General features: G+C 45.7%; 2 protein-coding genes across 2 annotated transcripts; both read right to left on the bottom strand.

Moving 5' to 3' along the window:
• Positions 1-504: 504 nt before the first annotated feature.
• On the bottom strand, positions 505-21,343 carry LOC146333819 (vomeronasal type-2 receptor 26-like). The gene is made up of 5 exons (XM_084825890.1): positions 21,297-21,343; positions 17,752-17,789; positions 2,978-3,196; positions 2,374-2,500; positions 505-1,726 (listed from the first exon to the last, which is right to left on the bottom strand). Exons 3-5 carry the CDS (start codon positions 3,119-3,121, stop codon positions 1,719-1,721), a joined length of 279 nt encoding a protein of 92 aa, XP_084682016.1. The 5' UTR covers positions 3,122-3,196; positions 17,752-17,789; positions 21,297-21,343; the 3' UTR covers positions 505-1,718.
• Positions 511-1,716, bottom strand: LOC146333820 (vomeronasal type-2 receptor 26-like). The gene is made up of 2 exons (XM_084825725.1): positions 1,713-1,716; positions 511-1,541 (listed from the first exon to the last, which is right to left on the bottom strand). The coding sequence occupies exons 1-2, from the start codon at positions 1,714-1,716 to the stop codon at positions 637-639; spliced, it is 909 nt and encodes a 302-aa protein (XP_084681851.1). The 3' UTR covers positions 511-636.
• Positions 21,344-22,306: the final 963 nt, after the last annotated feature.

Here is a 22,306-nt window from a genome sequence, read left to right as displayed (position 1 = left end):
CCTGATAATGTATGAGAATTTGGCTACTCCTCTCACACACATTTTGTTGAACAGGTAGACCAGCAATTTTCTGGATCCAGACTTCAGTCTGGGTAGTTATGCTCCTTAGAGTCAGCTAGCATAGTTCTTAGGGTGTGAAGAGAGAGAGGTAAGCCCCCTTCCAGAATAGTCCACAACCTATGCCTTGACCCACCCCAGCTCCCATTGAAATGCATAAACATGTTACTGGCCACCACCTCTCTATTATTAGGTCTTTGAGATGTATTGTCTCCAGCCATCTTCTCTGGGTGTTCTGAAAACTTAGAATCAAGAGTTACACGTTGGAAGAGATCCTGAAACTCTTTGCACTCAGAATCATTGGGCTGTACAGGGCTCCTGAAAGGTCATTCAGACTAGCCCCAAATCCATAACAATATCATAGTGTAACAAAACTTCACACAAACAAACAAACAAACAAACAAAACACCATTCTATCTAGTCAATATAAACATATACAGCAATAATGGACTTGATCGATAGGTTTATTTTAAAACAAAACAAAATGGGAGCACAATGATTAGTAAGGATACACGGTAAAGATATTATGATTAATGGACTGGAAAATGAGTTAGCAGTGAATTTTCCAAAGTATCAAAATCACAGTTTCTTTCTCCTCATTAGATGATCTTTACAATTGAGATTGGGCCTGAGGAGAATAATGTAACATTTGGGGAGAAAGATGCAACCCAGGAGACCGGCCCCAGAGGCCAAGATGGAGAAGACCTCCACGGCCACCATGAACTTCCCCTTGGTGCTCAGGTAGGTGGGCACAAAGGAGACCCAAACACTGCAAAACACCAGCATGCTGAAGGTGATAAACTTGGCTTCGTTGAAGGTATTGGGCAATTTCCTTGCTAAGAAAGCTACTGTGAAGGTAACAAGGGACAGGAAACCCATGTAGCCCAAGACATTGTAAAACATACTGACTGAGCCTTCATTACATTCCACTGTTATCTCTCCAGCCAGGGAATGGGAGTCCAGGTTTGGGGATGGTGGAGAAGTTTCCAGCCAGACAGCACAGATTACGGCTTGGATGAGGGGACAGGCCAGAAGAATGGAGTTTGTCATTTGTCTCCCCAAGAGTTTTCTGGCCATGTTTCCTGGCTTGGTGGCCATGAAGGCCAGAACCACTGTGATGGTTTTTGCCAACACTGAAGAAACAGCAACAGAAAAAACGATGCCAAAGGAAGCTTGTCGGAGAAGACAGGTGACTTTCGTGGGCCGACCAATGAAGAGGAAGGAGCAGAGGAAGCAGAGCAGGAGGGAGATGAGGAGGATGTAGGTGAGGCCTCGGTTGTTGGCTTTGACTATTGACGTGTTGCGATGTTTAATGAAGGTTGCCAGCACTAGGAAAGTGATCAGAGAGAGGAAAACAGCCAAAGTTGCTAACATGAATCCAAATGTCTCTTGATATGAAAGGAAGTGGATAGTTTTGGGGATACACTGGTCTTGTTTCTTGTTTGGCTGTTGATCTTCTGGGCATGGAGTGCACCGAACTGCATCTGGAATGAGGATGAACTATTGAAGTAACTCAAACATTACACATATGTTCTTCTTATGTGGGGCAGCTCCCTTTCAGCTTCAGCAACATATTTCGTAAGACCAGAGTCAGAAAAGGTACAAAATGTTTCTTTTCTTTCTCTTTTTTTAATATGACAATCCCTGTATCAGACTCATATTCAATATTCTGCAAGAAAAATAAACAGAAATTCTGTAACTGGAAATATAAATCTGATAAGTGTAAGAACTGAACCACAATCTCTCACCTGCAGTGTCTTCTGAATGCTCCGATAAATAGATAAATAGGTAAATAAATAAATAAATAAATAAATGTGTTGTTTTCTTAATATTATGGACTGAGGAGATTTGTTGGTGCAGAGGTGGGGAACATGTTACAGAAATCACTATTTTTTAAAAGTGATCTGTTTGACATTTGTGCCCCAGTTGTTACCAGGATGACCAGCCACCTATCCTGATCTATGTTCCACTCATGCAGCTTCAGGTCTAATGCCAATGCAACTGCGGATTCTAACAAGTTCTCTAAAAAAGTATGCATGAAAAGTGAGCCAACGAAAATATGGAAGAAAACTCAACAGATACTGTACTTGTGTTATTAATTAATTAATATTATTTGATTATTTAAATGAAAGATTTCTTCAGAAAATTGTGAATAGTTTGCAAACCACAGGGATTTGCAATCCAAAATTGCAAAAACAGAATATATTCCTAAGGAAGAGGTGGATTCTTCTCCTTCTTTATGATATTCAATTGTCCCCACTACAATCTTCCCCCAGTAAGTTCTGCACTTTATATGGCTCTCAAAGTTTGAGCTACCTGTCCAGGTAGAAATCGTCCCTTCTGGACAACGTTCACATCTGTAGCAGCAAACCGGCTTCCCCTCTGGAACTTTTCTCCAATGCCCTGGAGGGCACCTCTGCACACACCTCGCAAAGGGTGTCTTCTGAAAGGGGAAAAAATCAAATATTTTAGGATAGTCTGGTGACATAAATGGCATTAAACAGGACTCAGAATCACTCAACAGAGTTTCCCATTACATGATGGATAGTTTCACCAATTTAGGAGGGCCAAATCTCTTCTGAATGCATGCAGGTTAATTAGAAAGATCGTAATAGAGGCTCATTTATATATTCTGACAGAGAAATAGGAACCTTGGAAGCTGTATTCTACTGAGTCAGAGCCTTGGTGCATCAAATCCAGTATTGTCTACACTGAGTGGCAGGAGTTCTCCAGGGTTTCAGGGGGGGGCTGAACCCAGGCCTTCCTGCAGACAAATATAATTTTACCTCAGGGCAATGGCCCCACCCTGGACTCAATAAGTCTTTGGTCTCATCTAGAAAGACATATTCTGTTCTCAAAGGATGGAACTGCAACATACTTTAGTTTTCCTTTGACCATAGAACTTTCACTTGAAACACACCTCTGTAGCCCACACGATCGCCTCAGAGTTAATGGTGAAGTCTTTGCCTGGGGGAGCTCTTGGATCCACCTGTCCAACTTTCACAATATCAGAAGTCCTGTTTGCAAAGTAGATCCAGTTCAGGATGTCATAACTAGAGGACATCTCGGAATTTTCAGTGAAAGATACCTCATCTCCAACACTGTTGTTAAACCGGATGGCCTTCAAAGAGGCAAGGATCTGAAATGAAGGAAAATGGGTTACTGGTTCTTGTAATTGTGAGTGAGATCTGACATCTTCGAACATACTGTGGCGGCCATCAAGTTAGGAGAATGTTTTATTCTGTATTCTGTTGCTTGGTTTAATGCTTAGGATACTTCTTCATTAGATGCTTACTCTCTCTCTCTCTCTTTCTTTCTTTGATTTCATTTCTATACCTCCCAATAGCCGAAGCTCTCTGGGCGGTTCACAAAAATTAAAACCAAAAAGCACACAATAAAACAATATAAAATATAAAAACATTAAAACCACAATATAACAATACAACCACAATAAAACCTAGCAGCAATGCCGAGATATAAAATACAGATTTAAAACAGCAAAGCTAAAAGTCAAGAAAGTAGGAAAGTGCGAACTCACCCTCATCCGGGTTCTCTGGACTCTTGCCCAGCCCCTGCCCCCGCTCGCTGGTCTCTAGACTGTGCTCGAGCCCCTTCCATGCTTGTCAAGCAGCCTGCACTCACCCCAGAAGACTCATCAAGCTCTAAAAAACAAAACAAAATGGTGATTACAAAAATACATATGTTTTTGTATGCACGAAAATGCGCATTTTACAAATGTGCATATTCTCATGTGTGAAATACGCATTTTTGCAAAGGCACACAGTGTGTGCATAAAAATGTGCATTTTTTGTAAAATATGCATTTTTGTGCATACATGAATATGCACATTTGCAAAATGCGCATTTTTGCGGGTGCACCAATTTGCGCATTTTTGCGATCGCCATTTTCTTTCTCAAAAAATGACGACCATGAAGCTTGATGAGGCTGCCAGGGTGAGTGCAGGCCATTTGCTGAGTGCAGGCAGGGGGTGAGCAGGGTCAAAGGGCTCAGTGAGCAGGGCTTGGGGGTGCGGGCAAGAGCAGGTTTGCCAGATTCCCGGACTGAATCGGGCACCCGTGCCATCCCTACTAGAAAGCTAAAATGCTAAAATGCTTGGGAAAAGAAAAAGGCTCCAGAAGAAATACAATGTAGGTGCCAGACGAACCTCACTAGGGAGCTCATTCCACAGCTGAAAAATGCTGAAATAAATCATCGAGGCACTTTATTTAAGAGAGCCAAGGGTTAAGGAGGATGTTACCTGCCATGGCTGGATATTCAGAATTCTCTTGCCTTCTCTCATCATTGCATGTTTGGATTGATATGCGGACACAGCATGTAAGGCATGTGCCACGGAATAGACAGCATTGTAGATGCTATAACCTCGACTGGCCATGCTCATTTCAAATACATATCCTGGTAGGTCCTCCAGCTTCTCTTCTCCTGTACACCTTCGCATCCCCCTTTGAATGGATTGGCCCGGTTTCAGAAACTGACAGACAAATGCCATTTCCCACCAGTCACAGAGAAAGACATCTCCTTGTGGATGGAATGGATCTAAAGCCCAGAGAACATGTTTGAATGCTGGCATGTCAGTTGTGTGAACTATGAAGTGCAAAGCCCCATGGAAAGATTTTATATCTTGTCCAATCAAGTGGGATCCTTTAGCAGCAATTTCCAAATGGGACGTTAGGATCCAAACCTTCCTAAATGGGGTCTTAGTAAAATATTCATAGTCTACTGCTGCCAGCATGACATATTCTAAGGTCCTGGAGTCCCCTGAGAGAATTAAGACTTGGAGCTCAGATGAGGATTCGGAAAAAATGTGGTCAAATGGAATGTATGCCCTAGGGAGCATATGGGTGAAGGCCACACAGATGTCATTGTCTTTGAGCATTGGTGTCAGTGTCTGGATGAAATTTTCACCAGAGTCGTCCTCAGAAGCATACAGCCCAATCCAGTTCCACTGGAAATGCAGGAGCAGCTGGACCAAGCCCACATACTGAAGAATTTCATTGGGATCGATCCTGATGAAGGAAGGAAATACCGTTTTCTCCCTCTGAACAGGTTCAAAGAAGCCAAAAGCAAGCTGAAGGAAGGAATGTCCAGAGGGATAGCTGTGTTAGTCTGTTGCCACAAAAACAACAAAGAGTTTTGTTGCAGTTTTAACACTAGCCCATTTTTAAGGCATAAGGTTTCATGGACAACAGCCTGCTGCAGAGGCATTTAGTGTTATCCTGAAGGAAGACAGTCATTTGAAAAATGGATTACCCCTGACATCCAGAATCGTGACAATGCAGTGGTACCACACACCCACTGCATGGGTAAGGAACTGTTGTCAGAGATGGGGTTTTACATCTCTGAGTTCCACAGCATCCTCTTACCTGTGGGATCTTGAAGATGCCCATTAAGGATGCCATCTGCCTTGAGGATGTGGAGTCGAGACCCCCAATAATGGAGAGCAGTTTATCCCGCCTGTCACATTTATAATTTGGAATCATTTGCCCTCGTGTGATGAGCAGAGACAGGGTGTTCACATAGATCCATCTTCCAATGTTGCTTTGGTCATAGATGCTGAAGCCGAGGGTGACATTGGGTAGGACAGATGGATCTTTGTTGAGCTCACTGATGGCAAATGTCAAGGCCAGGATGTGCTGGTAGTTCTTGGTTATGATCCTGCAATGAGAGTGACGCTGGAGGTTGGGGGGATCCCAATGGAACTGCTGAGAAGTCAAAGGTGATAAGGTCCTCCTGGTTCAACCATTTCCGAACAAAGACCAGTCCCTCTATTGTACACCCATCTTCAGGCCATAAACCAAGGATTCTCTCTCTCTCTCTCTCTCATTCTCTCTCACGTGCACGTGCGCACCCCCCCTCAATATTCCTAGCTGCATTTCATAAGAACATTACAAGAACTCACACCAGGGCTTCATCAGACTTAACCGGGGGTAAAAGTTCTTGATTGAGCCAGCCTCATCCATGAATGCCCCTTCATGGATCACTGCCTTGTTGTGGCGAAGGGGCTTGCGTAACTCAGTGAAGCTATGCTGTGCAGGGCCACCCAAGACGGACAGGTCATGGCGGAGAGTTCTGACAAAATGTGGTCCACTGGAGAAGGAAATGGCAACCCACTCCAGTATTCTTGCCAAGAAAACCCCATGGAACGTATCACAAGGCGAAAAGAGATGACGCCGGAAGAGGAGCCCCTCAGGTCGGAAGGTGTCCAATATGCTACTGGGGAAGAGCAGAGGGTATTTCCAAGTAGCGCCAGAAAGAGTGAAGCAGCTGGGCCAAACCCGAAAGGACACTCAGCTGTGGATGTGTCTGGCGGTGAAAAGAAAATCCGATGCTGTAAAGAACAATATTGTTTAGGAACCTGGAATGTCAGATCAATGAATCAAGGTAAGCTGGAGGTGGTCAAACATGAGATGGCAAGATTGAACATCGACATCTTGGGAATCAGCGAACTCAAATGGACAGGCATGGGCGAATTTAATTCAGGTGACCATCGTATCTACTACTATGGGCAAGAATCCCTTAGAAGAAATGGAGTAGCACTCATAGTCAACAAAAGGGTGGGAAAAGCAGTACTGGGGTACAATCTTAAAAATGATAGAATGATCTCAGTACGAATCCAAGGCAAACCATTCAACATCACAGTAATTCAAGTCTATGCCCCAACCACTGAGGCCGAAGAAGCTGAGGTTGATCGGTTCTATGAAGACCTACAACACCTTCTAGAACTAACACTCAAAAAAGATGACCTCTTCATCATAGGGGATTGGAATGCTAAAGTAGGAAGGCAAGAAATCACCGGGATAACAGGCAGGCATGGCCTTGGTGTACAAAATGAAGCAGGACAAAAGCTAATAGAGTTTTGCAAAGAGAACACGCTGATCATAGCAAACACTCTTTTCCAACAGCACAAGAGGCGACTCTACACATGGACATCACCAGATGGTCAATATCGAAATCAGACTGATGATGTCCTTTGCAGCCAAAGATGGAGAAGCTCCATACAGTCAGTAAAAACAAGACCTGGAGCTGACTGTGGCTCAGACCATGAGCTGCTTCTTGCAAAATTTCGGCTTAAATTGAAGAACATAGGGAAAACCACTAAACCATTCAGGTATGACCTAAATCATATCCCTTATGAATATACAGTGGAGGTGAGGAATAGATTTCAGGGATTAGACCTGATAGACAGAGTGCCTGAGGAACTATGGACGGAGGTCCGTAACATTGTTCGGGAGGCAGCAACTCAATCCATCCCCCAAAAAAAGAAATGCAAGAAAGCAAAGTGGCTGTCTGAGCAGGCTTTACAAGTCGCTGAGGAAAGAAGGGAAGCGAAAAGCAAGGGAGAAATGGGAAGATACATCCAACTGAATGCAGAGTTCCAGAGAATAGCAAGGAGAGACAAGAAGGCCTTCTTAAATGAACAATGCAAAGAAATGGAGGAAAACAACAGAATGGGAAAGACTAGAGATCTCTTTAAGAAAATCGGAGATCTCAAGGGAACGTTTTGTGCAAAGACGGGCATGATAAAGGACCAAGAAGGCAGGGACCTAACAGAAGCAGATGAGATTAAGAAGAGGTGGAAAGAATACACAGAAGAACTATATAGGAAAGATCTGAATGTCCCTGATAGCCATGATAGCGCGGTCACTGAACTTGAGCCGGACATCCGCGAGAGTGAAGTCAAGTGGGCCTTAGGAAGCATTACGAACAACAAAGCTAGCGGAGATGACAGTCTTCCAGCTGAGCTATTTAAAATCCTAAAAGATGATGCTGTTAAAGTGCTGCACTCAATATGCCAACAAATTTGGAATACTCAACAGTGGCCACAAGACTGGAAAAGGTCAGTTTACATTCCAATGCCAAAGAAAGGCAACGCCAAAGAGTGCTCAAACTACCGTACAATTGCGCTCATTTCACATGCCAGCAAGGTGATGCTCAAAATCCTACAAGCTAAGCTTCAGCAGCATGTGAACTGAGAAATACCAGAAGTACAAGCTGGGTTTCGAAGAGGCAGAGGAACTAGAGATCAAATTGCCAACATTTGCTCGATCATGGAGAAAGCAAGAGAATTCCAGAAAAACGTCTATTTGTGCTTCATTGACTACGCTAAAGCCTTTGATTGTGTGGATCACAACAAACTGTGGCAAATTCTTAAAGAGATGGGGGTACCAGACCACATTACCTGTCTCCTGAGAAACCTGTACGAGGGTCAAAAAGCAACAGTAAGAACCAGACATGGAACAACCGAGTGGTTCAAAATTGGGAAAGGAGTACGACAAGGCTGCATATTGTCGCCCTGCTTATTTAACTTATATGCAGAGTACATCATGAGAAACGCCGGGTTGGATGAATCACAGGTCAGAATTAAGATTGCCGGGAGAATTATCAACAACCTCAGATACGCAGACGATACCACCCTAATGGCAGAAAGCGAAGAGGATCTCAAGAGCCTCTTGCTGAGGGTGAAAGTGGAGAGTGCAAAAGCTGGCTTGAAACTCAGCATTAAAAAAACAAAGATCATGGCATCTGGCCCCATCACTTCCTGGCATATAGAAGAGGAAGAAATGGAAGCAGTGACAGATTTTACTTTCTTGGGCTCCAAGATCACCGCAGATGGTGACTGTAGCCATGAAATTAAAAGACGCTTGCTCCTTGGGAGGAAAGCTATGGCCAACCTAGACAGCATAGTAAGAAGCAGAGACATCACCTTGCCGACAAAGGTCTGTCTAATCAAAGCTATGGTTTTCCTAGTAGCAACGTATGGCTGTGAGAGCTGGACTATAAGGAAGGCTGAGGGCTGAAGAATTGATGCTTTCGAACTGTGGTGCTGGAGAAGACTCTTACGAGTCCCCTGGACTGCAAGGAGGTCAAATCAGTCCATCCTAAAGGAAATCAACCCTGAGTGCTCATTGGAAGGACAGATCCTGAAGCTGAAGCTCAAATATTTTGGCCACCTAATGCGAAGAGGAAAAGACCCTGATGCTGGGAAAGACTGAAGGCAAAAGAAGAAGGGGACGGCAGAGGATGAGATGGCTGGATAGCATCACCGATGCAATGAATATGGACTTGAGCACACTCCGGGAGAGAGCGCAGGACAGGAAGGCCTGGCGTGCTATGGTCCATGGGGTCACGAAGAGTCGGACACGACTGAACGACTGAACAACAACAACAACATCCACGAATGAGCCCTCCTGCGTAAGACTGAGGTGGTTCCTTCTAGCTCAACATCCTGACTGTGGTCAGCCAAGATATTTTCTGGGACCCCACAAGAAGGATTTGAAGGTATCAGCTCTTTTTTCTTGTTCCGCTGCCTGCAGCAACTCCTATTCAGGGGTTGACGAGCACCAATCATGCCATCTCTGTTTAGCTATCATGGTCAATAAGTGTCAATAGTCCTGTCCTCCAGGAATCTGTGGGATCCTTCTTCAAGCAAATCTACTCCACCAGCTATCCCCACATCTCCAAAATCTCTCTATAGTGTAGCAAGATTTTGCTCTTTTGTTTCAGAACAGTTAAGGTGCAGGGCTGTAGCTCAGGGGTAGAGTGCAGCTTTGCATGCAGACGGTCCTAGATTTAATTCCTGGCAGCAGTTGTAGGAAGGCTGGGGAAGGAGCCCTGACTGAAAACCTGGAGAGCCATTGCCAGTCAGTACAGTCGATCCTGGTATAGATGGACTGATGAAATGGGATATAATTATTGCCAAACAATTCAGTCACCAAACAATTCTGTGTGTGCGTGTGTGTGTGTGTGTGTGTGTGTGTGAAACCTTGAAACCTTGGGTGGGGCAAGGTTGGAGAACCACCACAAAAGAGAGAAGCCACGATGGTTAGATAGTAGAATCTCCAACTTCAGATGAAACTCTGCCTCTGAATATGAGGTTGCATGGCGGATTCCATCTGAACACAGAGGTTCTTTCTACTCTCTCCTTGTCCTGGTTTCTCTCTGGTGGCAGCCTCCTAAAAAGGAAAAAGAAGAGCTCATACACCTTGGGCAAGTTACAATATCAGCCTAATAGGGATGTACAAATTCCTTAACTTGCTCCGCTGAGGGGCATCCACGGTGGGGGGGAGGCGCTTTGTCCCTCCCCCTGGAATCCTCTCTGGCCAACTCTGCAGAGCCGCCAGCCGGTGCTGCCTGCAGCCAGACTTCCATCCACTGCTGGGCTACACCGGCTGCAAATGGTGGCCGCCGTAGCAGCCGCCATTTGCGACCTTGTGGAGGCCGTGATAGGCCATGTAAGTATCTACGTAGCCTATCATGGCAAAAGGTAGGAACGCAAATGTCATAGCGGCCGCCATTTGCGTTCCTGCTTTTTGCCGTGATAGGCTACGTAGATACTTACGTAGCCTGTCACGGCCTCAGCAAGGACACAAATGGCGGCTGCTATGGTGGCTGCCATTTGCGGCTGGCCGGCTGCAGCCTGGCAGCGGCCAGAAGACGACCCGTAGCTGCCGCCACCGTAGCTGCTGCTGTAGCCACCACCAGGTAGGCTCCGCCCCGGGGAGATTCCGCGGGGTGGGGGGGAGGATTGCCCCGTTCCACCACGAACTCCGGGGGGGGGGCGGATTCTAAAGAATCCAGCCTCACTGGAGTCCGTGGCAGAATTCTCCAACATCCCTACAGCCTAACCTACTGCATGTGGAAGTAAGTTTCATTTGAGCACAGTGAAGCTTACTTCCATTGTGGATAGTGTCCTACGCACACTTGCTAGGAATCAAAGCATCACAGCATCATAAACTAGTAGGGTTGGAAGGGGCCTGTAAGACCATCTAGTTGAACCCCCTGCTCAATGCAGGAATCCAAGTCAGAGCATCCCTATAGAATCATAGACTAGGAGGGTTAGAAGAGGCCTATAAGACCATCGAGTCCAACCCCCTGCTGGCTCAAGGAATCAAGGGGTTTCATGTCTACACAAGAGGAGTCCTGCTGGCTCATACATCTAGTCCAGCTTCCTGTTTTCCAGCAGTGGGTGACCAGATGTTTCATGCTCATTGACTGCCTTTCAACAACTGGTATTCACAGGTAGACTGCATCTGACCATAGATGTTCTTATATCTAACTATAATTCAGATTGTAAGAAATTGTTTCGCTGGTTAACACCAGCGGCCATCTGTACCAACATCCTGTTTCCAGTGGTGGTCAGATAGATTCCTCTGGGAAGTCCAGAAGCAGTGCGGGAGGGGCAAGCACCCTCCTTGTGGTGGCCAATAGGAACACGGATGTTCTGTTGAGCTGCCTTGGCTATTAGCTGCTGATCGATCTCTCCTGTTCAAATTTGATTAGGTTTTTCTGACTCTTATTACTGTTCATTTTCTCTGTCCCCATGTATGTATGTTTACTGGGGGGCTGCAGATGGCTAGTTCGACCTGAGAGAGGCCTCCTTCATTTGGCTTCTTTTATCTGGATTACCACCGCTGCTGCCTGCAATTTCCATTGCAAAATATTGATCCATGGAGCAAAACGATGGGTCTGTTCCAACTCCATCAGTCTATGAGGACAGTGTTCGTTGCCGCTTGGGTACTTGTAATGTGGAATAGTAGCTTCACTCACACAGATGCCTTGTGTTTATTTAAGTGACGAGACAGCTCAGGGTCCAGTACTCTGCCGCTGACACCCATCCAACTCCAAGTTGTTGGTGAAGCCAATTAGCTTCAATATAGGATGCCATACATATCCATTCTGACAAAATTCAATGATCCTGGTTTCAAAGACCAGAGGAGAGTTAAGGAGAACTTATGTTAGCTCAAAACTCCCCAAAGCCAGGGCATTGGAAGCTAAGCTTAATGCCTTAGCTGATGTGTCCCATGATCTGTGATGAAGTTGTGCAACATCCTGAATTGTGCAGTGCCACCAACTGTGCTCGCTTACAACTTACCTGCATTGAGCAGGGGGTTGGATTCCTTCACTGAGCAGGGGGTTGGACTCGATGGTCTTGTAGGCCCCTTCCAACCCTACTATTCTATGATGATATGTGATGACAAACTCTCCCCAGAACATGACCCCTGCCTGAGTCAGAAGAGGACTCTGCAAAACAAATGTCCCGCTCCCACCGCAAAAAAATCTGAAAACAATTCATTCCAAGGATATCACTCTGCAATGACATAATTGTGGAAACAACAAGGTCTGAAATCTCCTGCCAGCCTCTGAGTGCCTGTCCTCTGCCTTGTACAAACAGACACACAAACACACACACACCTTTCCATGTATCTAACTGTACAGCAATAGATGCATTAGATCTCTCTCTCTCCCTGGAAATTCGAACAGTGCCTGGGAAATTACCACATGAGCCCTGATGGTGCTAGAAATGAGCCACATGAGCCCTGATGAGCCACATGAGCCACATGAGCCACATGAGCCACATGAGCCCTGATGAGCCACATGAGCCACATGAAATGAGCCACATGAGCCCTGATGGTGCTAGAAAGGGAAGGAAGGGGAAGTTCTCCTCCAGCTCAGAATAAAGCCCAAAGAAGAACCCTTCTTCAATCCCCATGATTCCCATTACAAATTGAATCCATTAATTAGAAGGCTCTAAGAATCCAGAACATATGAGCATCAGTAACATGGCTAAAGCATTCACCGGATGTAGCCCTCTAATCTGAAAAAAAAAAAAAAAAAAAAAAGCAGGCAAGCATTTATTCCAGCTTCCTCTTGTGGAAACGTACAGTGGATCAATGACAAACTGTGAGGGTCCTACAGTCAACACGTCCTCTTTCAATACAGGGAAAATCTCACGGAGCGGTAAACTCCCACCAACAACGAAGTCTCCTGGGTGGTAATAGTCTTCCTGCAGTTCGTAAGGCCTGGCCAAGAGGCACATGGGTCTCGGTATCCTTTGTGTGGCCTGGCTCAGGTTCCAAAACAGCAGGAGAAGAAGGAGCCAAATCATCAGTAAGAGCCTTTCCCTGCTCGGCCAGCGACCAAACAGAACCTGAAGGAGAGCTGACTGTGCAGGCCCTAGCAGGGGAATGAGGTCTTATAAAAAATGAACAGTGATTAGACACCAGCCCAGCCCCACATGGAATTGCTCAGGTCACATTTCTATTAAGCATGTTTTGATCTGGAGTTCTTTGCTATTGCTCTTGTGGGTGGAAATCCATGGGAGTTTCCTCCAGAATTACTGTTATTTTGATAATTCCAGGGTAGAGAAAGAACCACGGCCCCATAGTGCTGGGCTCCCTTTGAACCTCAAAGGGAGAAAAACATGTTTTGTCACTCTTGGCTTGTCGGGATGGGGCAGATGGACTTCACTGTAGTTGTCAGGTTCTGCCCTTTGACCTGCGTAAAGCTGAGCTTCTGAATCCAAGATGGAGTCCAGGCATGTGTAAAATTAGTTGGCCCAGATTGATGTCTGGGTAAAGGGTGGAGCTGGCGTGGCGGAGTCATGCTCAGGCCAGAGTTGAATGATCACCAAATTTCTGAATGGAATGATGGATCAGTTCACACATAGAACATGCTGCTCAAGTCCTTCTTTTGCCCTGACCTTTGCATTTTCCTAGGTCCCTGGGGATTCCACCAAAATGACTCTATTCCTGTTTCAATTTTTGTTTTTAGCTTTCCTATTTGATATAGAGTGGTCGATCAAGGATGACAAAAGGCATCTATTAATTTTATGTTTCTTTTCCTGACAGCTTAAAGAGAGGGACATCCTTTCCTAGATGGCTATGGGTGTGCAGATTTCAAGGCCCAAGAGAATGATGAAAAACGATTGCTAGGTTCTTGGATGTTTAATGGTAACCATACCTTCAGTGATTTCCCCCCCCCCCTTGACGTAATAAAGCATACATAGGATGGTTTTGGTGGTTGTTATTTTTCAACTCCATGTCTCTGAATGTTGATTGCATTAAGGATGCTAGTCACTTTATGGATGAGAATATAAGAACATAAGAAGAACCGTGCTGGATCAGACCTAGGGTCCATCTAGTCCAGCATTCTGGACACATAGTGGCCAGCCCACTGTCGACCAGGAACCCACAAGCAGGACACAAGTGCAACAGCACCCTCCTGCCCATGTTCCCCAGCAACTGGTGTATGAGGTAGAGCCAGATGAAATGTGGCACAACTGCAAAGCAACAAGGAAGATCTGGATCCACTATGGGTGCTTTCAGTCCCAAGTAAAAATATACAAGAAAGGTAGTCTAATAACAGAGTAATTGCAAAACATTTTGTTGTTCAGTCGTTCAGCCGTGTCCGACTCTTTGTGACCCCATGGACCATAGCACGCCAGGCCTTCCTGTCCTGCGCTCTCTCCTGGAGTGTGCTCAAGTCCATATTCATTGCATCGGTGATGCTATCTAGCCATCTCATCCTCTGCCGCCCCCTTCTCCTTTTGCCTTCAGTCTTTCCCAGCATCAGGGTCTTTTCCAGGGAGTTTTCTCTTCACATTAGGTGGCCAAAATATTTGAGCTTCAGCTTCAGTATCTGTCCTTCCAATGTCCAACCTGTCAGGGTTGATTTCCATTAGGATGGACTGATTTGACCTCCTTGCAATCCAGGGGACTAGTAAGAGTCTTCTCCAGCACCACAGTTCGAAAGCATCAGTTCTTCGGCGCTCAGCCTTCCTTATAGTCCAGCTCTCACAGCCATGCGTTGCTACTGGGAAAACCATAGCTTTGATTAGACGGACCTTTGTCGGCAAGGTGATGTCTCTGCTTCTTACTATGCTGTCTAGGCTTAAATGGATTCCAAGACTGGCAGTTTGGAACTCTGGTTGATGAAAGTTCCATAGAAGAAAATAGCAGAGGTGATAGTAGTACAAAGCTTATGAATTGTCCTCTGGGTTAAGAGTTCTGAGTCTGTAGATCCGGAAGTTTCCCTTCTGTTGTGCATGTCACAGGGAGGAAGGCCAGGATCTCTTCTCGATCATCCCAGAATGCAGGACACGGAATCATGGGCTCAAGACATGGGAAGCCGGATTCCGGCTGAACATCAGGAAAAACTTCCTGACTGTTAGAGCAATACGACAATGGAACCAACTACCCAGGTGGTGGGCTCTCCCACACTGGAAGCATTCAAGACAAGGCTGGACAGCTGTCTGTCAGGGATGCATTGACTTGGATTCCTGCACTGAGCTGGGGGGTGGACTCGATGGTCTTATAGGTCCCTTCCAATCCTATTATTCTATGAGTCTATGATTAAGTGTCCTTTGTTCATTTTGATCTATCTCTATCTTTATCCTCTATCTCTATCCTCTCTTTCTTTCTCCCTCTCTAGATATATGGATACAGATATCTATGTCTATACCTATAAGCCATTACTAACATGAAGACATTCAAATTTGGGCCACAAGGTTATCAATTTCCTGTCTGCCAGAGCAAATGAACAAACATACTGTGTAACTTAATTGTCCTTGTCTGATGAGAAAAAGCATACAACCCCAAGTGGTGGTGTAACAACATTTTTCCTGTAACTAAACTCGTATATTTTTCATGAGAATCATTATATAGGAGACACCGGATAATATAGTGGGATATGTCCTCTAGGGCACATAGAAATGCTGTCGCAAAGGTAATTTCTTATTATGACCATCCAGAAAGGCAGAAGACATCATGTTAATTTTGTAAAGGCAATTCTGTGTGGAGCTAAGATGATTGCCTCCAAATAATTAGATTTCTGAGGATCAGCCTTAATACATGGATACAGCCTAGAAAAACTCAACACATGGATAGTTAGCATATCAGTTAAAGAAGCTTTCCCATACATGAGGAGACTTAACTGCAGTTTAGACACTGGCCCTGTTCACACGCACAGTGGGGAAGGGTGGTTAGGGTAACCATGGTGCATGGTGGTTACCACTAACCATTGTGAGTGCTACTGCCACACATGCAGGTAACCATGTTCTGCAATGTAGTTAGACTAACCATTCTCTAACCACCCTCCCTCCCACAGGAACCTGCAGTCCTCCAGATGGGAGACCATGCATCCCAGCAGCCTTTGTGCTGTCAGCCATTTTGGTGCTCAGCTACTCCTTCTTTGGCTGCTCTTGCCATGGAGCTCTATGGCAGTCATCAGTTAACCACGGAGGTTGTTCAGATATCACACTAAGCCATGGTAGAGCCCATTAACCATCTTGCAGCAAATGGTTAATTAATGTCATTAGTCCGTGGTTAATAAACCACCATGGTTGGGACAGACACCTGTTCAGATGTCATGCTAAGCTAACATTGTTAGCTCAAAACTTATAACCATCATGGCTTAGCGTGAAGTCTGAACAGGGCCATTGTCTGGATCAAAATCAGCTCACTAGCAAGATCTCTAGCAAGTGTTAGTAAAGCAGAAAATCACTTTTGAGAGTTTAAAGATGTGCCATAGGCTAAAGAGACCAAATGAGAAGATGCCAAAGGGGCCAAATGAGAAGATGACATTCTATTATGGAAATGTAGGAGCTGAACTAGTATTCTTGCCTGGAGAGTAGCCCAGCCCACTTCTGCACTGGCATACACAGGTAGATGCGGTACTTTCCTTAGAAAAGAATTTTGAACCTTCTCAAACTCCTGTATGAATGGACAGCTGAAACCTCAGAGTTCTAGACCCTATAGCATGGAGGGAACAACTTTAGTCAGATAATCTTTAGTGCTGTGACAACCAACTGCCCAATCTTTGTATAAAAAAGTCAGAATAGCTCAGATGTGATGACTAATAAGAATATTATCCTGGTGGGTCTTCCAAGAAGAATTTGCTGCAAAATGGACCTTGGGTAACAAGATGATTTAGTCTGCTGAATGGGGTTGTTAGAAATTACCCAGTTAAATGTGGGAAATCTCATGCTGAATACAAAAAATTTAGTTTTGGAGAAAGTGTATTTATTTATTTATTTATTTATTTATTTCGATGCCGCCCAATAGCCAAAGCTCTCTGGGAGGTTCACAAAAAAATCACAAAAATACCTGGGAGAACAAAAAGGTCTTTACCTGGTGCTGGAAGGAATACAATGTAGGTGCCAGGTGAATGTCACTAGGGAGCTCATTCCACAGACAGGGTGCTACAGCAGAAAAGGCCCTCCTCCTAGTAGCCACCCGCCTCACTTCCTTTGTCAGGGGCTCACGGAGAAGGACCACTGAGGATGATCTTAGGGTCTAGGCAGGCACATATGGGAGGCGGCAATCCTTCAGATAACCTGGCCCCAAGCCATTAAGGGCTATGGATGTTAATGTCAGCACTTTGAATCGGGCCCGGAAATGGACTGGCAGCCAGTGCAGCTGGAAAAGGACCGGCGTAATGTGATCTCATTGGCCAGTCCCCGTTAACGATTTTGCTGCCCTATTTTGGACCAGCTGAAGTTTCCGGACCGTTTTCAAAGCCCGTTTTCAGATTAAAGCTGAGCTATTCTGTCTGATAAAAATTAGCCACCAGGTCCATCTGTTTGTTTTGTTTTAAACCACCCCCTGGTCCAGGATAATATAACCATATCATCTGCATATAAGAGGACATTGACGTTTCTATTGCCTATGTTAAGTGGGCATTCATCCGGTTTCCCTAACAACTTAACCAAGACATTAACATGAAGGCTGAAAAGGAGGAGCACCAAAACACATCCTTGTTTGACCCCCTTCATAGCAGGATTGGGTCACGTAGAAGGCCATTCCTGCCTGCTCGTTTAATAATAGCATCTTGATACAAACTATGAAGCAGCATCCATGGCCCAGGGTTTGTATCGATGGTAGGGATGTGTAAACTCACCTCTGTCAGGTGCCTTGTGTTCACAGACAGATTCCATTCTTTTTCATTATGTGGAAAAATACACAAATAATTCTGTAAGAGGGTTCACAACAATTGACATAATTTATCTTAGTAAGCAACATTTAGCATGTTCTTCCCCATTCCATTCAACTTTTTCCAGTGTATATTTGCCAGTCTCAGCAGAAACATGTGTATTTTCCCACAAATAAATATGCAGAAATTTCGGAAAGATTTTTTAGAAAAAGATCTGAAAGTCCATGGGCTCTGCATGGCCTGAGGAGTTCACAGCAGATCCCACAGGCTGGATTCTTAGAAATCTGAACTGATTTTAGTTGGTCTCAAATTTCTCCAGCATCCCTAATTGAGGGCAAGCAATTTGGCCCACAGGCAATTTCTATCCACTGAATCAAAAGCTGGTGATATGTCAATGAACACTGCAAAAAGCCTTGCATTGTTCTTAACAGTTTTCCCAATAAGGTCAGAGAGAATGAAGCAGTGATCAATGATGAAGGATTCCTAAACCCTGCATGTTCTCCAAACAAAAAACAGTGGCATGAGACTCACTCCTGCAACTTGTTGAGTAGAAAGGTGGCATATATTTTAGAGGAGAGGAAGGCCAGGATCTCTTCTCGATCATCCCAGAGTGCAGGACACAGAATAATGGGCTCAAGTCACAGGAAGCCAGATTCCGGCTGAACATCAGGAGAAACGTCCTGACTGTCAGAGCAATATGACAATGGAACACATTACCTAGGGAGGTGGTAGGCTCTCCCACACTGGAGGCCTTCAAGATGAAGCTGGTTGGCCATCTGCCAGGGATGCTCTGAGTTGGATTCCTGCATTGAGTAGGGGGCTGGACTCAATGAGAGCCAGTGTGGTGTAGTGGCTAGAGTGTTGGACTGGGAGTCAGGAGATCTGGGTTCTAGTCCCCACAACCATGGAAGCTCACTGGGTGACTTTGGGCCAGTCACAGACTCTCAGCCCAACCCACCTCACAAGGTTGTTGTTGTGAGGATAAAATGGAGGTGGACGAGAAGGACTATGTATGCCGCCTTGGGTTCCTAAAGGAGGAAAAAAGGTGGGATATAAATGTAATAAACAATAACAACAATGGTCTTATAGGCCCCTTCCATCCCTAGTATTCTAGTATTCTAGGAGCTATCCAGCAAACTAATTGGTCTATGAGGAACCCAGTGGTTACCCTTTTAAACCACCAGCAGTTTCCAGCCCTGCATTGAGCAGGGGGTTGGACTCGATGGCCTTGTAGGCCCCTTCCAACCCTACTATTCTATGACTCTATAACTATGACTCTATGTATGAATTAAATCAGTCAGATTAATCTCAGTAAAAAGAATCATAGAATCATAGAATAGTAGGGTTGGAAGGGGCCCTACAAGGCCATCGAGTCCAACCCCCTGCTCAATGCAGGAATCCAAGTCAGAGCATCCCCGACAGACGGCTGTCCAGCCTCGTCTTGAATGCCTCCAGGGTGGGAGAGCCCGCCACCGCCCTAGGTCATGGGTTCCATTGTCGTATCGCTCTCACAGTCAGGAAGTTTTTCCTAATGTTCAGCCTGAATCTGGCTTCCTGCAACTTGAGCCCATTATTCCGTGTCCTGCACTCTGGGATGATCGAGAAGAGATCCTGGCCTTCTTCTCTGGGACAACCTTTCAAGTACTTGAAGAGCGCTATCATGTCTCCCCTCAGTCTTCTCTTCTCAAGGCTAAACATGCCCAGTTCTTTCAGTCTCTCCACACAGAGCTTTGTTTCCAGTCCCCTGATCATCTTTGTTGCCCTCCTCTGAACCCTCTCCAGTTGGTCTGCATCCTTCTTCAAGTGTGGTGCCCAGAACTGGACACAGTACTCCAGATGAGGCCTAACCAGTGCAGAGTAGAGGGGAACTAGTACTTCCCGGGATTTGGAAGCAATGCTTCTATCAATGCAGCCCAAAAGAGCATTTGCCTTTTTTGCAGCCACATCACATTGTGGGCTCATATTCAGGTTGTGATCGACAACAATGCCAAGATCCTTCTCGCTTGTACTGTTGTTGAGCCACGTATCCCCCACCTTGTAACTGTGCATTTGGTTTCTTTTTCCTAGGTGCAGAACTTGGCATTTATCCCTATTCAATGTAATTCTGTTGTTTTCTGCCCAGCGCTCCAGTCTATCCAGATCACTTTGAATTTTGTTTCTGTCTTCCAAAATATTAGCAAATAATTTAGCAAGGACAGGAACTCACCAGTTAGAGCATGATTGAAACAATTCTGGGGCAGGGAATCTTTACCTGGGGCCTTGTTAGGCTTAATCAAATCAATCAGAGATTTAACGGTATGTGGGGTTATTGGTAGGGATATATGGATAGTGTAAAATCCACTCCATCGGTGTTTCACATATTGTCCCTTCTTGCTGAAGTAAAACACTCACTGGGTGGCCCTGGCCAAATCACTGACCTTCAGCCTAACTCATCTTCCAGAGATGTTCTTAGTTTAGCAGGAAACCTGAACGTGGAGGTGCTCATGGATATCTAAGTTTAAGAAGGCCCTGTGCTGGTATAACAGTGATACAAATGGCTATGTAGATAGTGTGTACACAACTGTTTGTTTGTTCATTATTATATCCTGTCTTTCCTCCAAGGAGACCAAGGAGGCATACATGATCCGCCTCCTCTCCATTTTATCCTCCCAGCAACCCTGTGAGGTAATTAGGCTGAGAGTCAGTGACTGGCCCAGAGTCTCCCAGCCATCTTCATGGGAGAGTGGGGACTAGAGTCTCCCCTCACTCTCAATCCAACACTCGAATCACTACACCACACTGGCTCTCAAAGGGAGAAAAGCATCTGGTATTCCCAGGTGGTCTCCCAACTAAGTACTAAGCAAGCCATATCTTGCTTAGCTTCCAAGATCAGATGGGACTGGGCATGTTCGGGGTACTCTGGCCGTAGACTGGGGCTGTTCCTTATTGTGACGGTCCAGATGCAGCCTAATCTGTCTTGATGTGTTGGGACAGAATGGGAAAGAGGGAGTGCGTTTGTGTACATTTATACATAACCGAGAACCAGGGCCCGATCTACATGAGCCATTTACCCCAGGGCCACTGCGATTCCAGGTCCTTCAGGACATATGACATAGATATTCATCATTTTGCATCCTAACTGTGGTTTTCACCCGGAAAATGGGGATTTCCAAAAATGCGTTTTGCTGCCATGTTTTTGATTTGCTGCGGGTGTCCCACAGTTGCGAGCTGTCTGTCCCTTCCCCCAACTGACTTCGCATTTTGGGGTGGGCGTGTGGTAGGCATGTCTAATGCTTATGTCACTCTGTGATCCCCCTTCACTCCTTTCCGTCCCTCTGGGGCTGCGCAGTTACAGACGCATACAGAAGCATGCTCACTTCTTCAAGTGCACTTTCGCACACCTTCGCAGCCTTGTATCTTCACAATGGCTGCTTTGGAGTCATTGACCAAGGGCTGGGAAGTCTCGGGGGAGCAGAAGGTCCAGGACCAACTTCACACCAGCCACCATTTTGGAATGATGGGTAGGTACATACCTCTCAAGGGCACACGCCATGGTGAACCATCGTGGGAGCCTCGAGCTGGAGAACTGCCAAATGAGGAACGGAAAAGAACCCCTAAAACACAGAACAGCCACTAAACCACAAAGTGCCGCACCCCCACCCTCACGTGCCTGCGCAGCTGTGCATTTAAATGTAATGGTAAAAAAAAGGTAGCTTCAATGGCTGTGTGTATTCAATCCGCACAGCGGATTTTCTTGTTGAAGTCTGCAGGAAAACGTGCATGTACCGCATCAGATGCTAATTCGCAGCTGCAATGCTGTGCAGTTACAACAGAGTGGAGGTTGAAAGTGGTGCCCTCAGATCACTTTCTGGTAAAGGGTTTTGTGTAGGTCACACACTTTTACACCACAGATTCAATAAAATATAGCCCTGTGCCTATTCTGTTTCTCTTATTTTGGGGGACCATCTCTGCCAGTGGTGCTGTGTAGGGATGTATGAATCCCCTACCTGCCAGTCTGGGGGGAGGTTCTGTGGGGGGGAGGCGATCCGTTCCTCCCCTGGGAATCCTCGCTGGCCGGCTCCACTGTGCCGTGACTCCGCGGAAATGCTGGCTGGCTCCGAACCGCAAGCGAGACGGCTGCCATTGCTGTGCCATATCACTGAGCACCCACTGCAGGAAGGGATCCGGATGCAAATGGTGTCTGCTACGCCATTTGCGTCCCTGTTTTTTCACGCGATAGGCTACGCAAATATCTACGTAAATATAAATGTGTAGCCTATCGCGTGAAAAAACAGGGATGCAAATGGCGTCGCAGATGCCATTTGCGTCCAGATCCCTTCCTGCGGTGAGTGCTCAGCGATATGGCACAGCAAAGGCAGCCGTATCGCTTGCTGTATGGATCCAGCCGGCGTAGAGGATCCGGCTCCATGCGGGTCTGGCGGGAGGCGGAGGTAGATGGACCCGTTCCGTCACGGACTCCAGAGGCTGGATTATTTTGAATTCTCTGCCATCCCTAGTGCTGTGTGGCCGGAGGGAAAAGAGC

The sequence above is a fragment of the Heloderma suspectum genome, chromosome Z, assembly GCF_057233095.1.
Source record: "Heloderma suspectum isolate Gila_16-S chromosome Z, 16-S_ref, whole genome shotgun sequence".
Lineage (NCBI taxonomy): Eukaryota > Metazoa > Chordata > Lepidosauria > Squamata > Helodermatidae > Heloderma > Heloderma suspectum.
This window is presented reverse-complemented; position numbering and strand designations above follow the sequence as displayed.

What these genes read in the sequence shown, in the direction of transcription:
- LOC146333819 (XM_084825890.1), bottom strand. Translation starts at nt 3,121, where the DNA reads ATGTCCTCTAGTTATGACATCCTGAACTGGATCTACTTTGCAAACAGG. An exon ending in CGATCGTGTGGGCTACAGAG is followed by an intron (nt 2,501 to 2,977) that starts GTGTGTTTCAAG and finishes TTCCCCTTTCAG; the next exon opens with AAGACACCCTTTGCGAGGTG.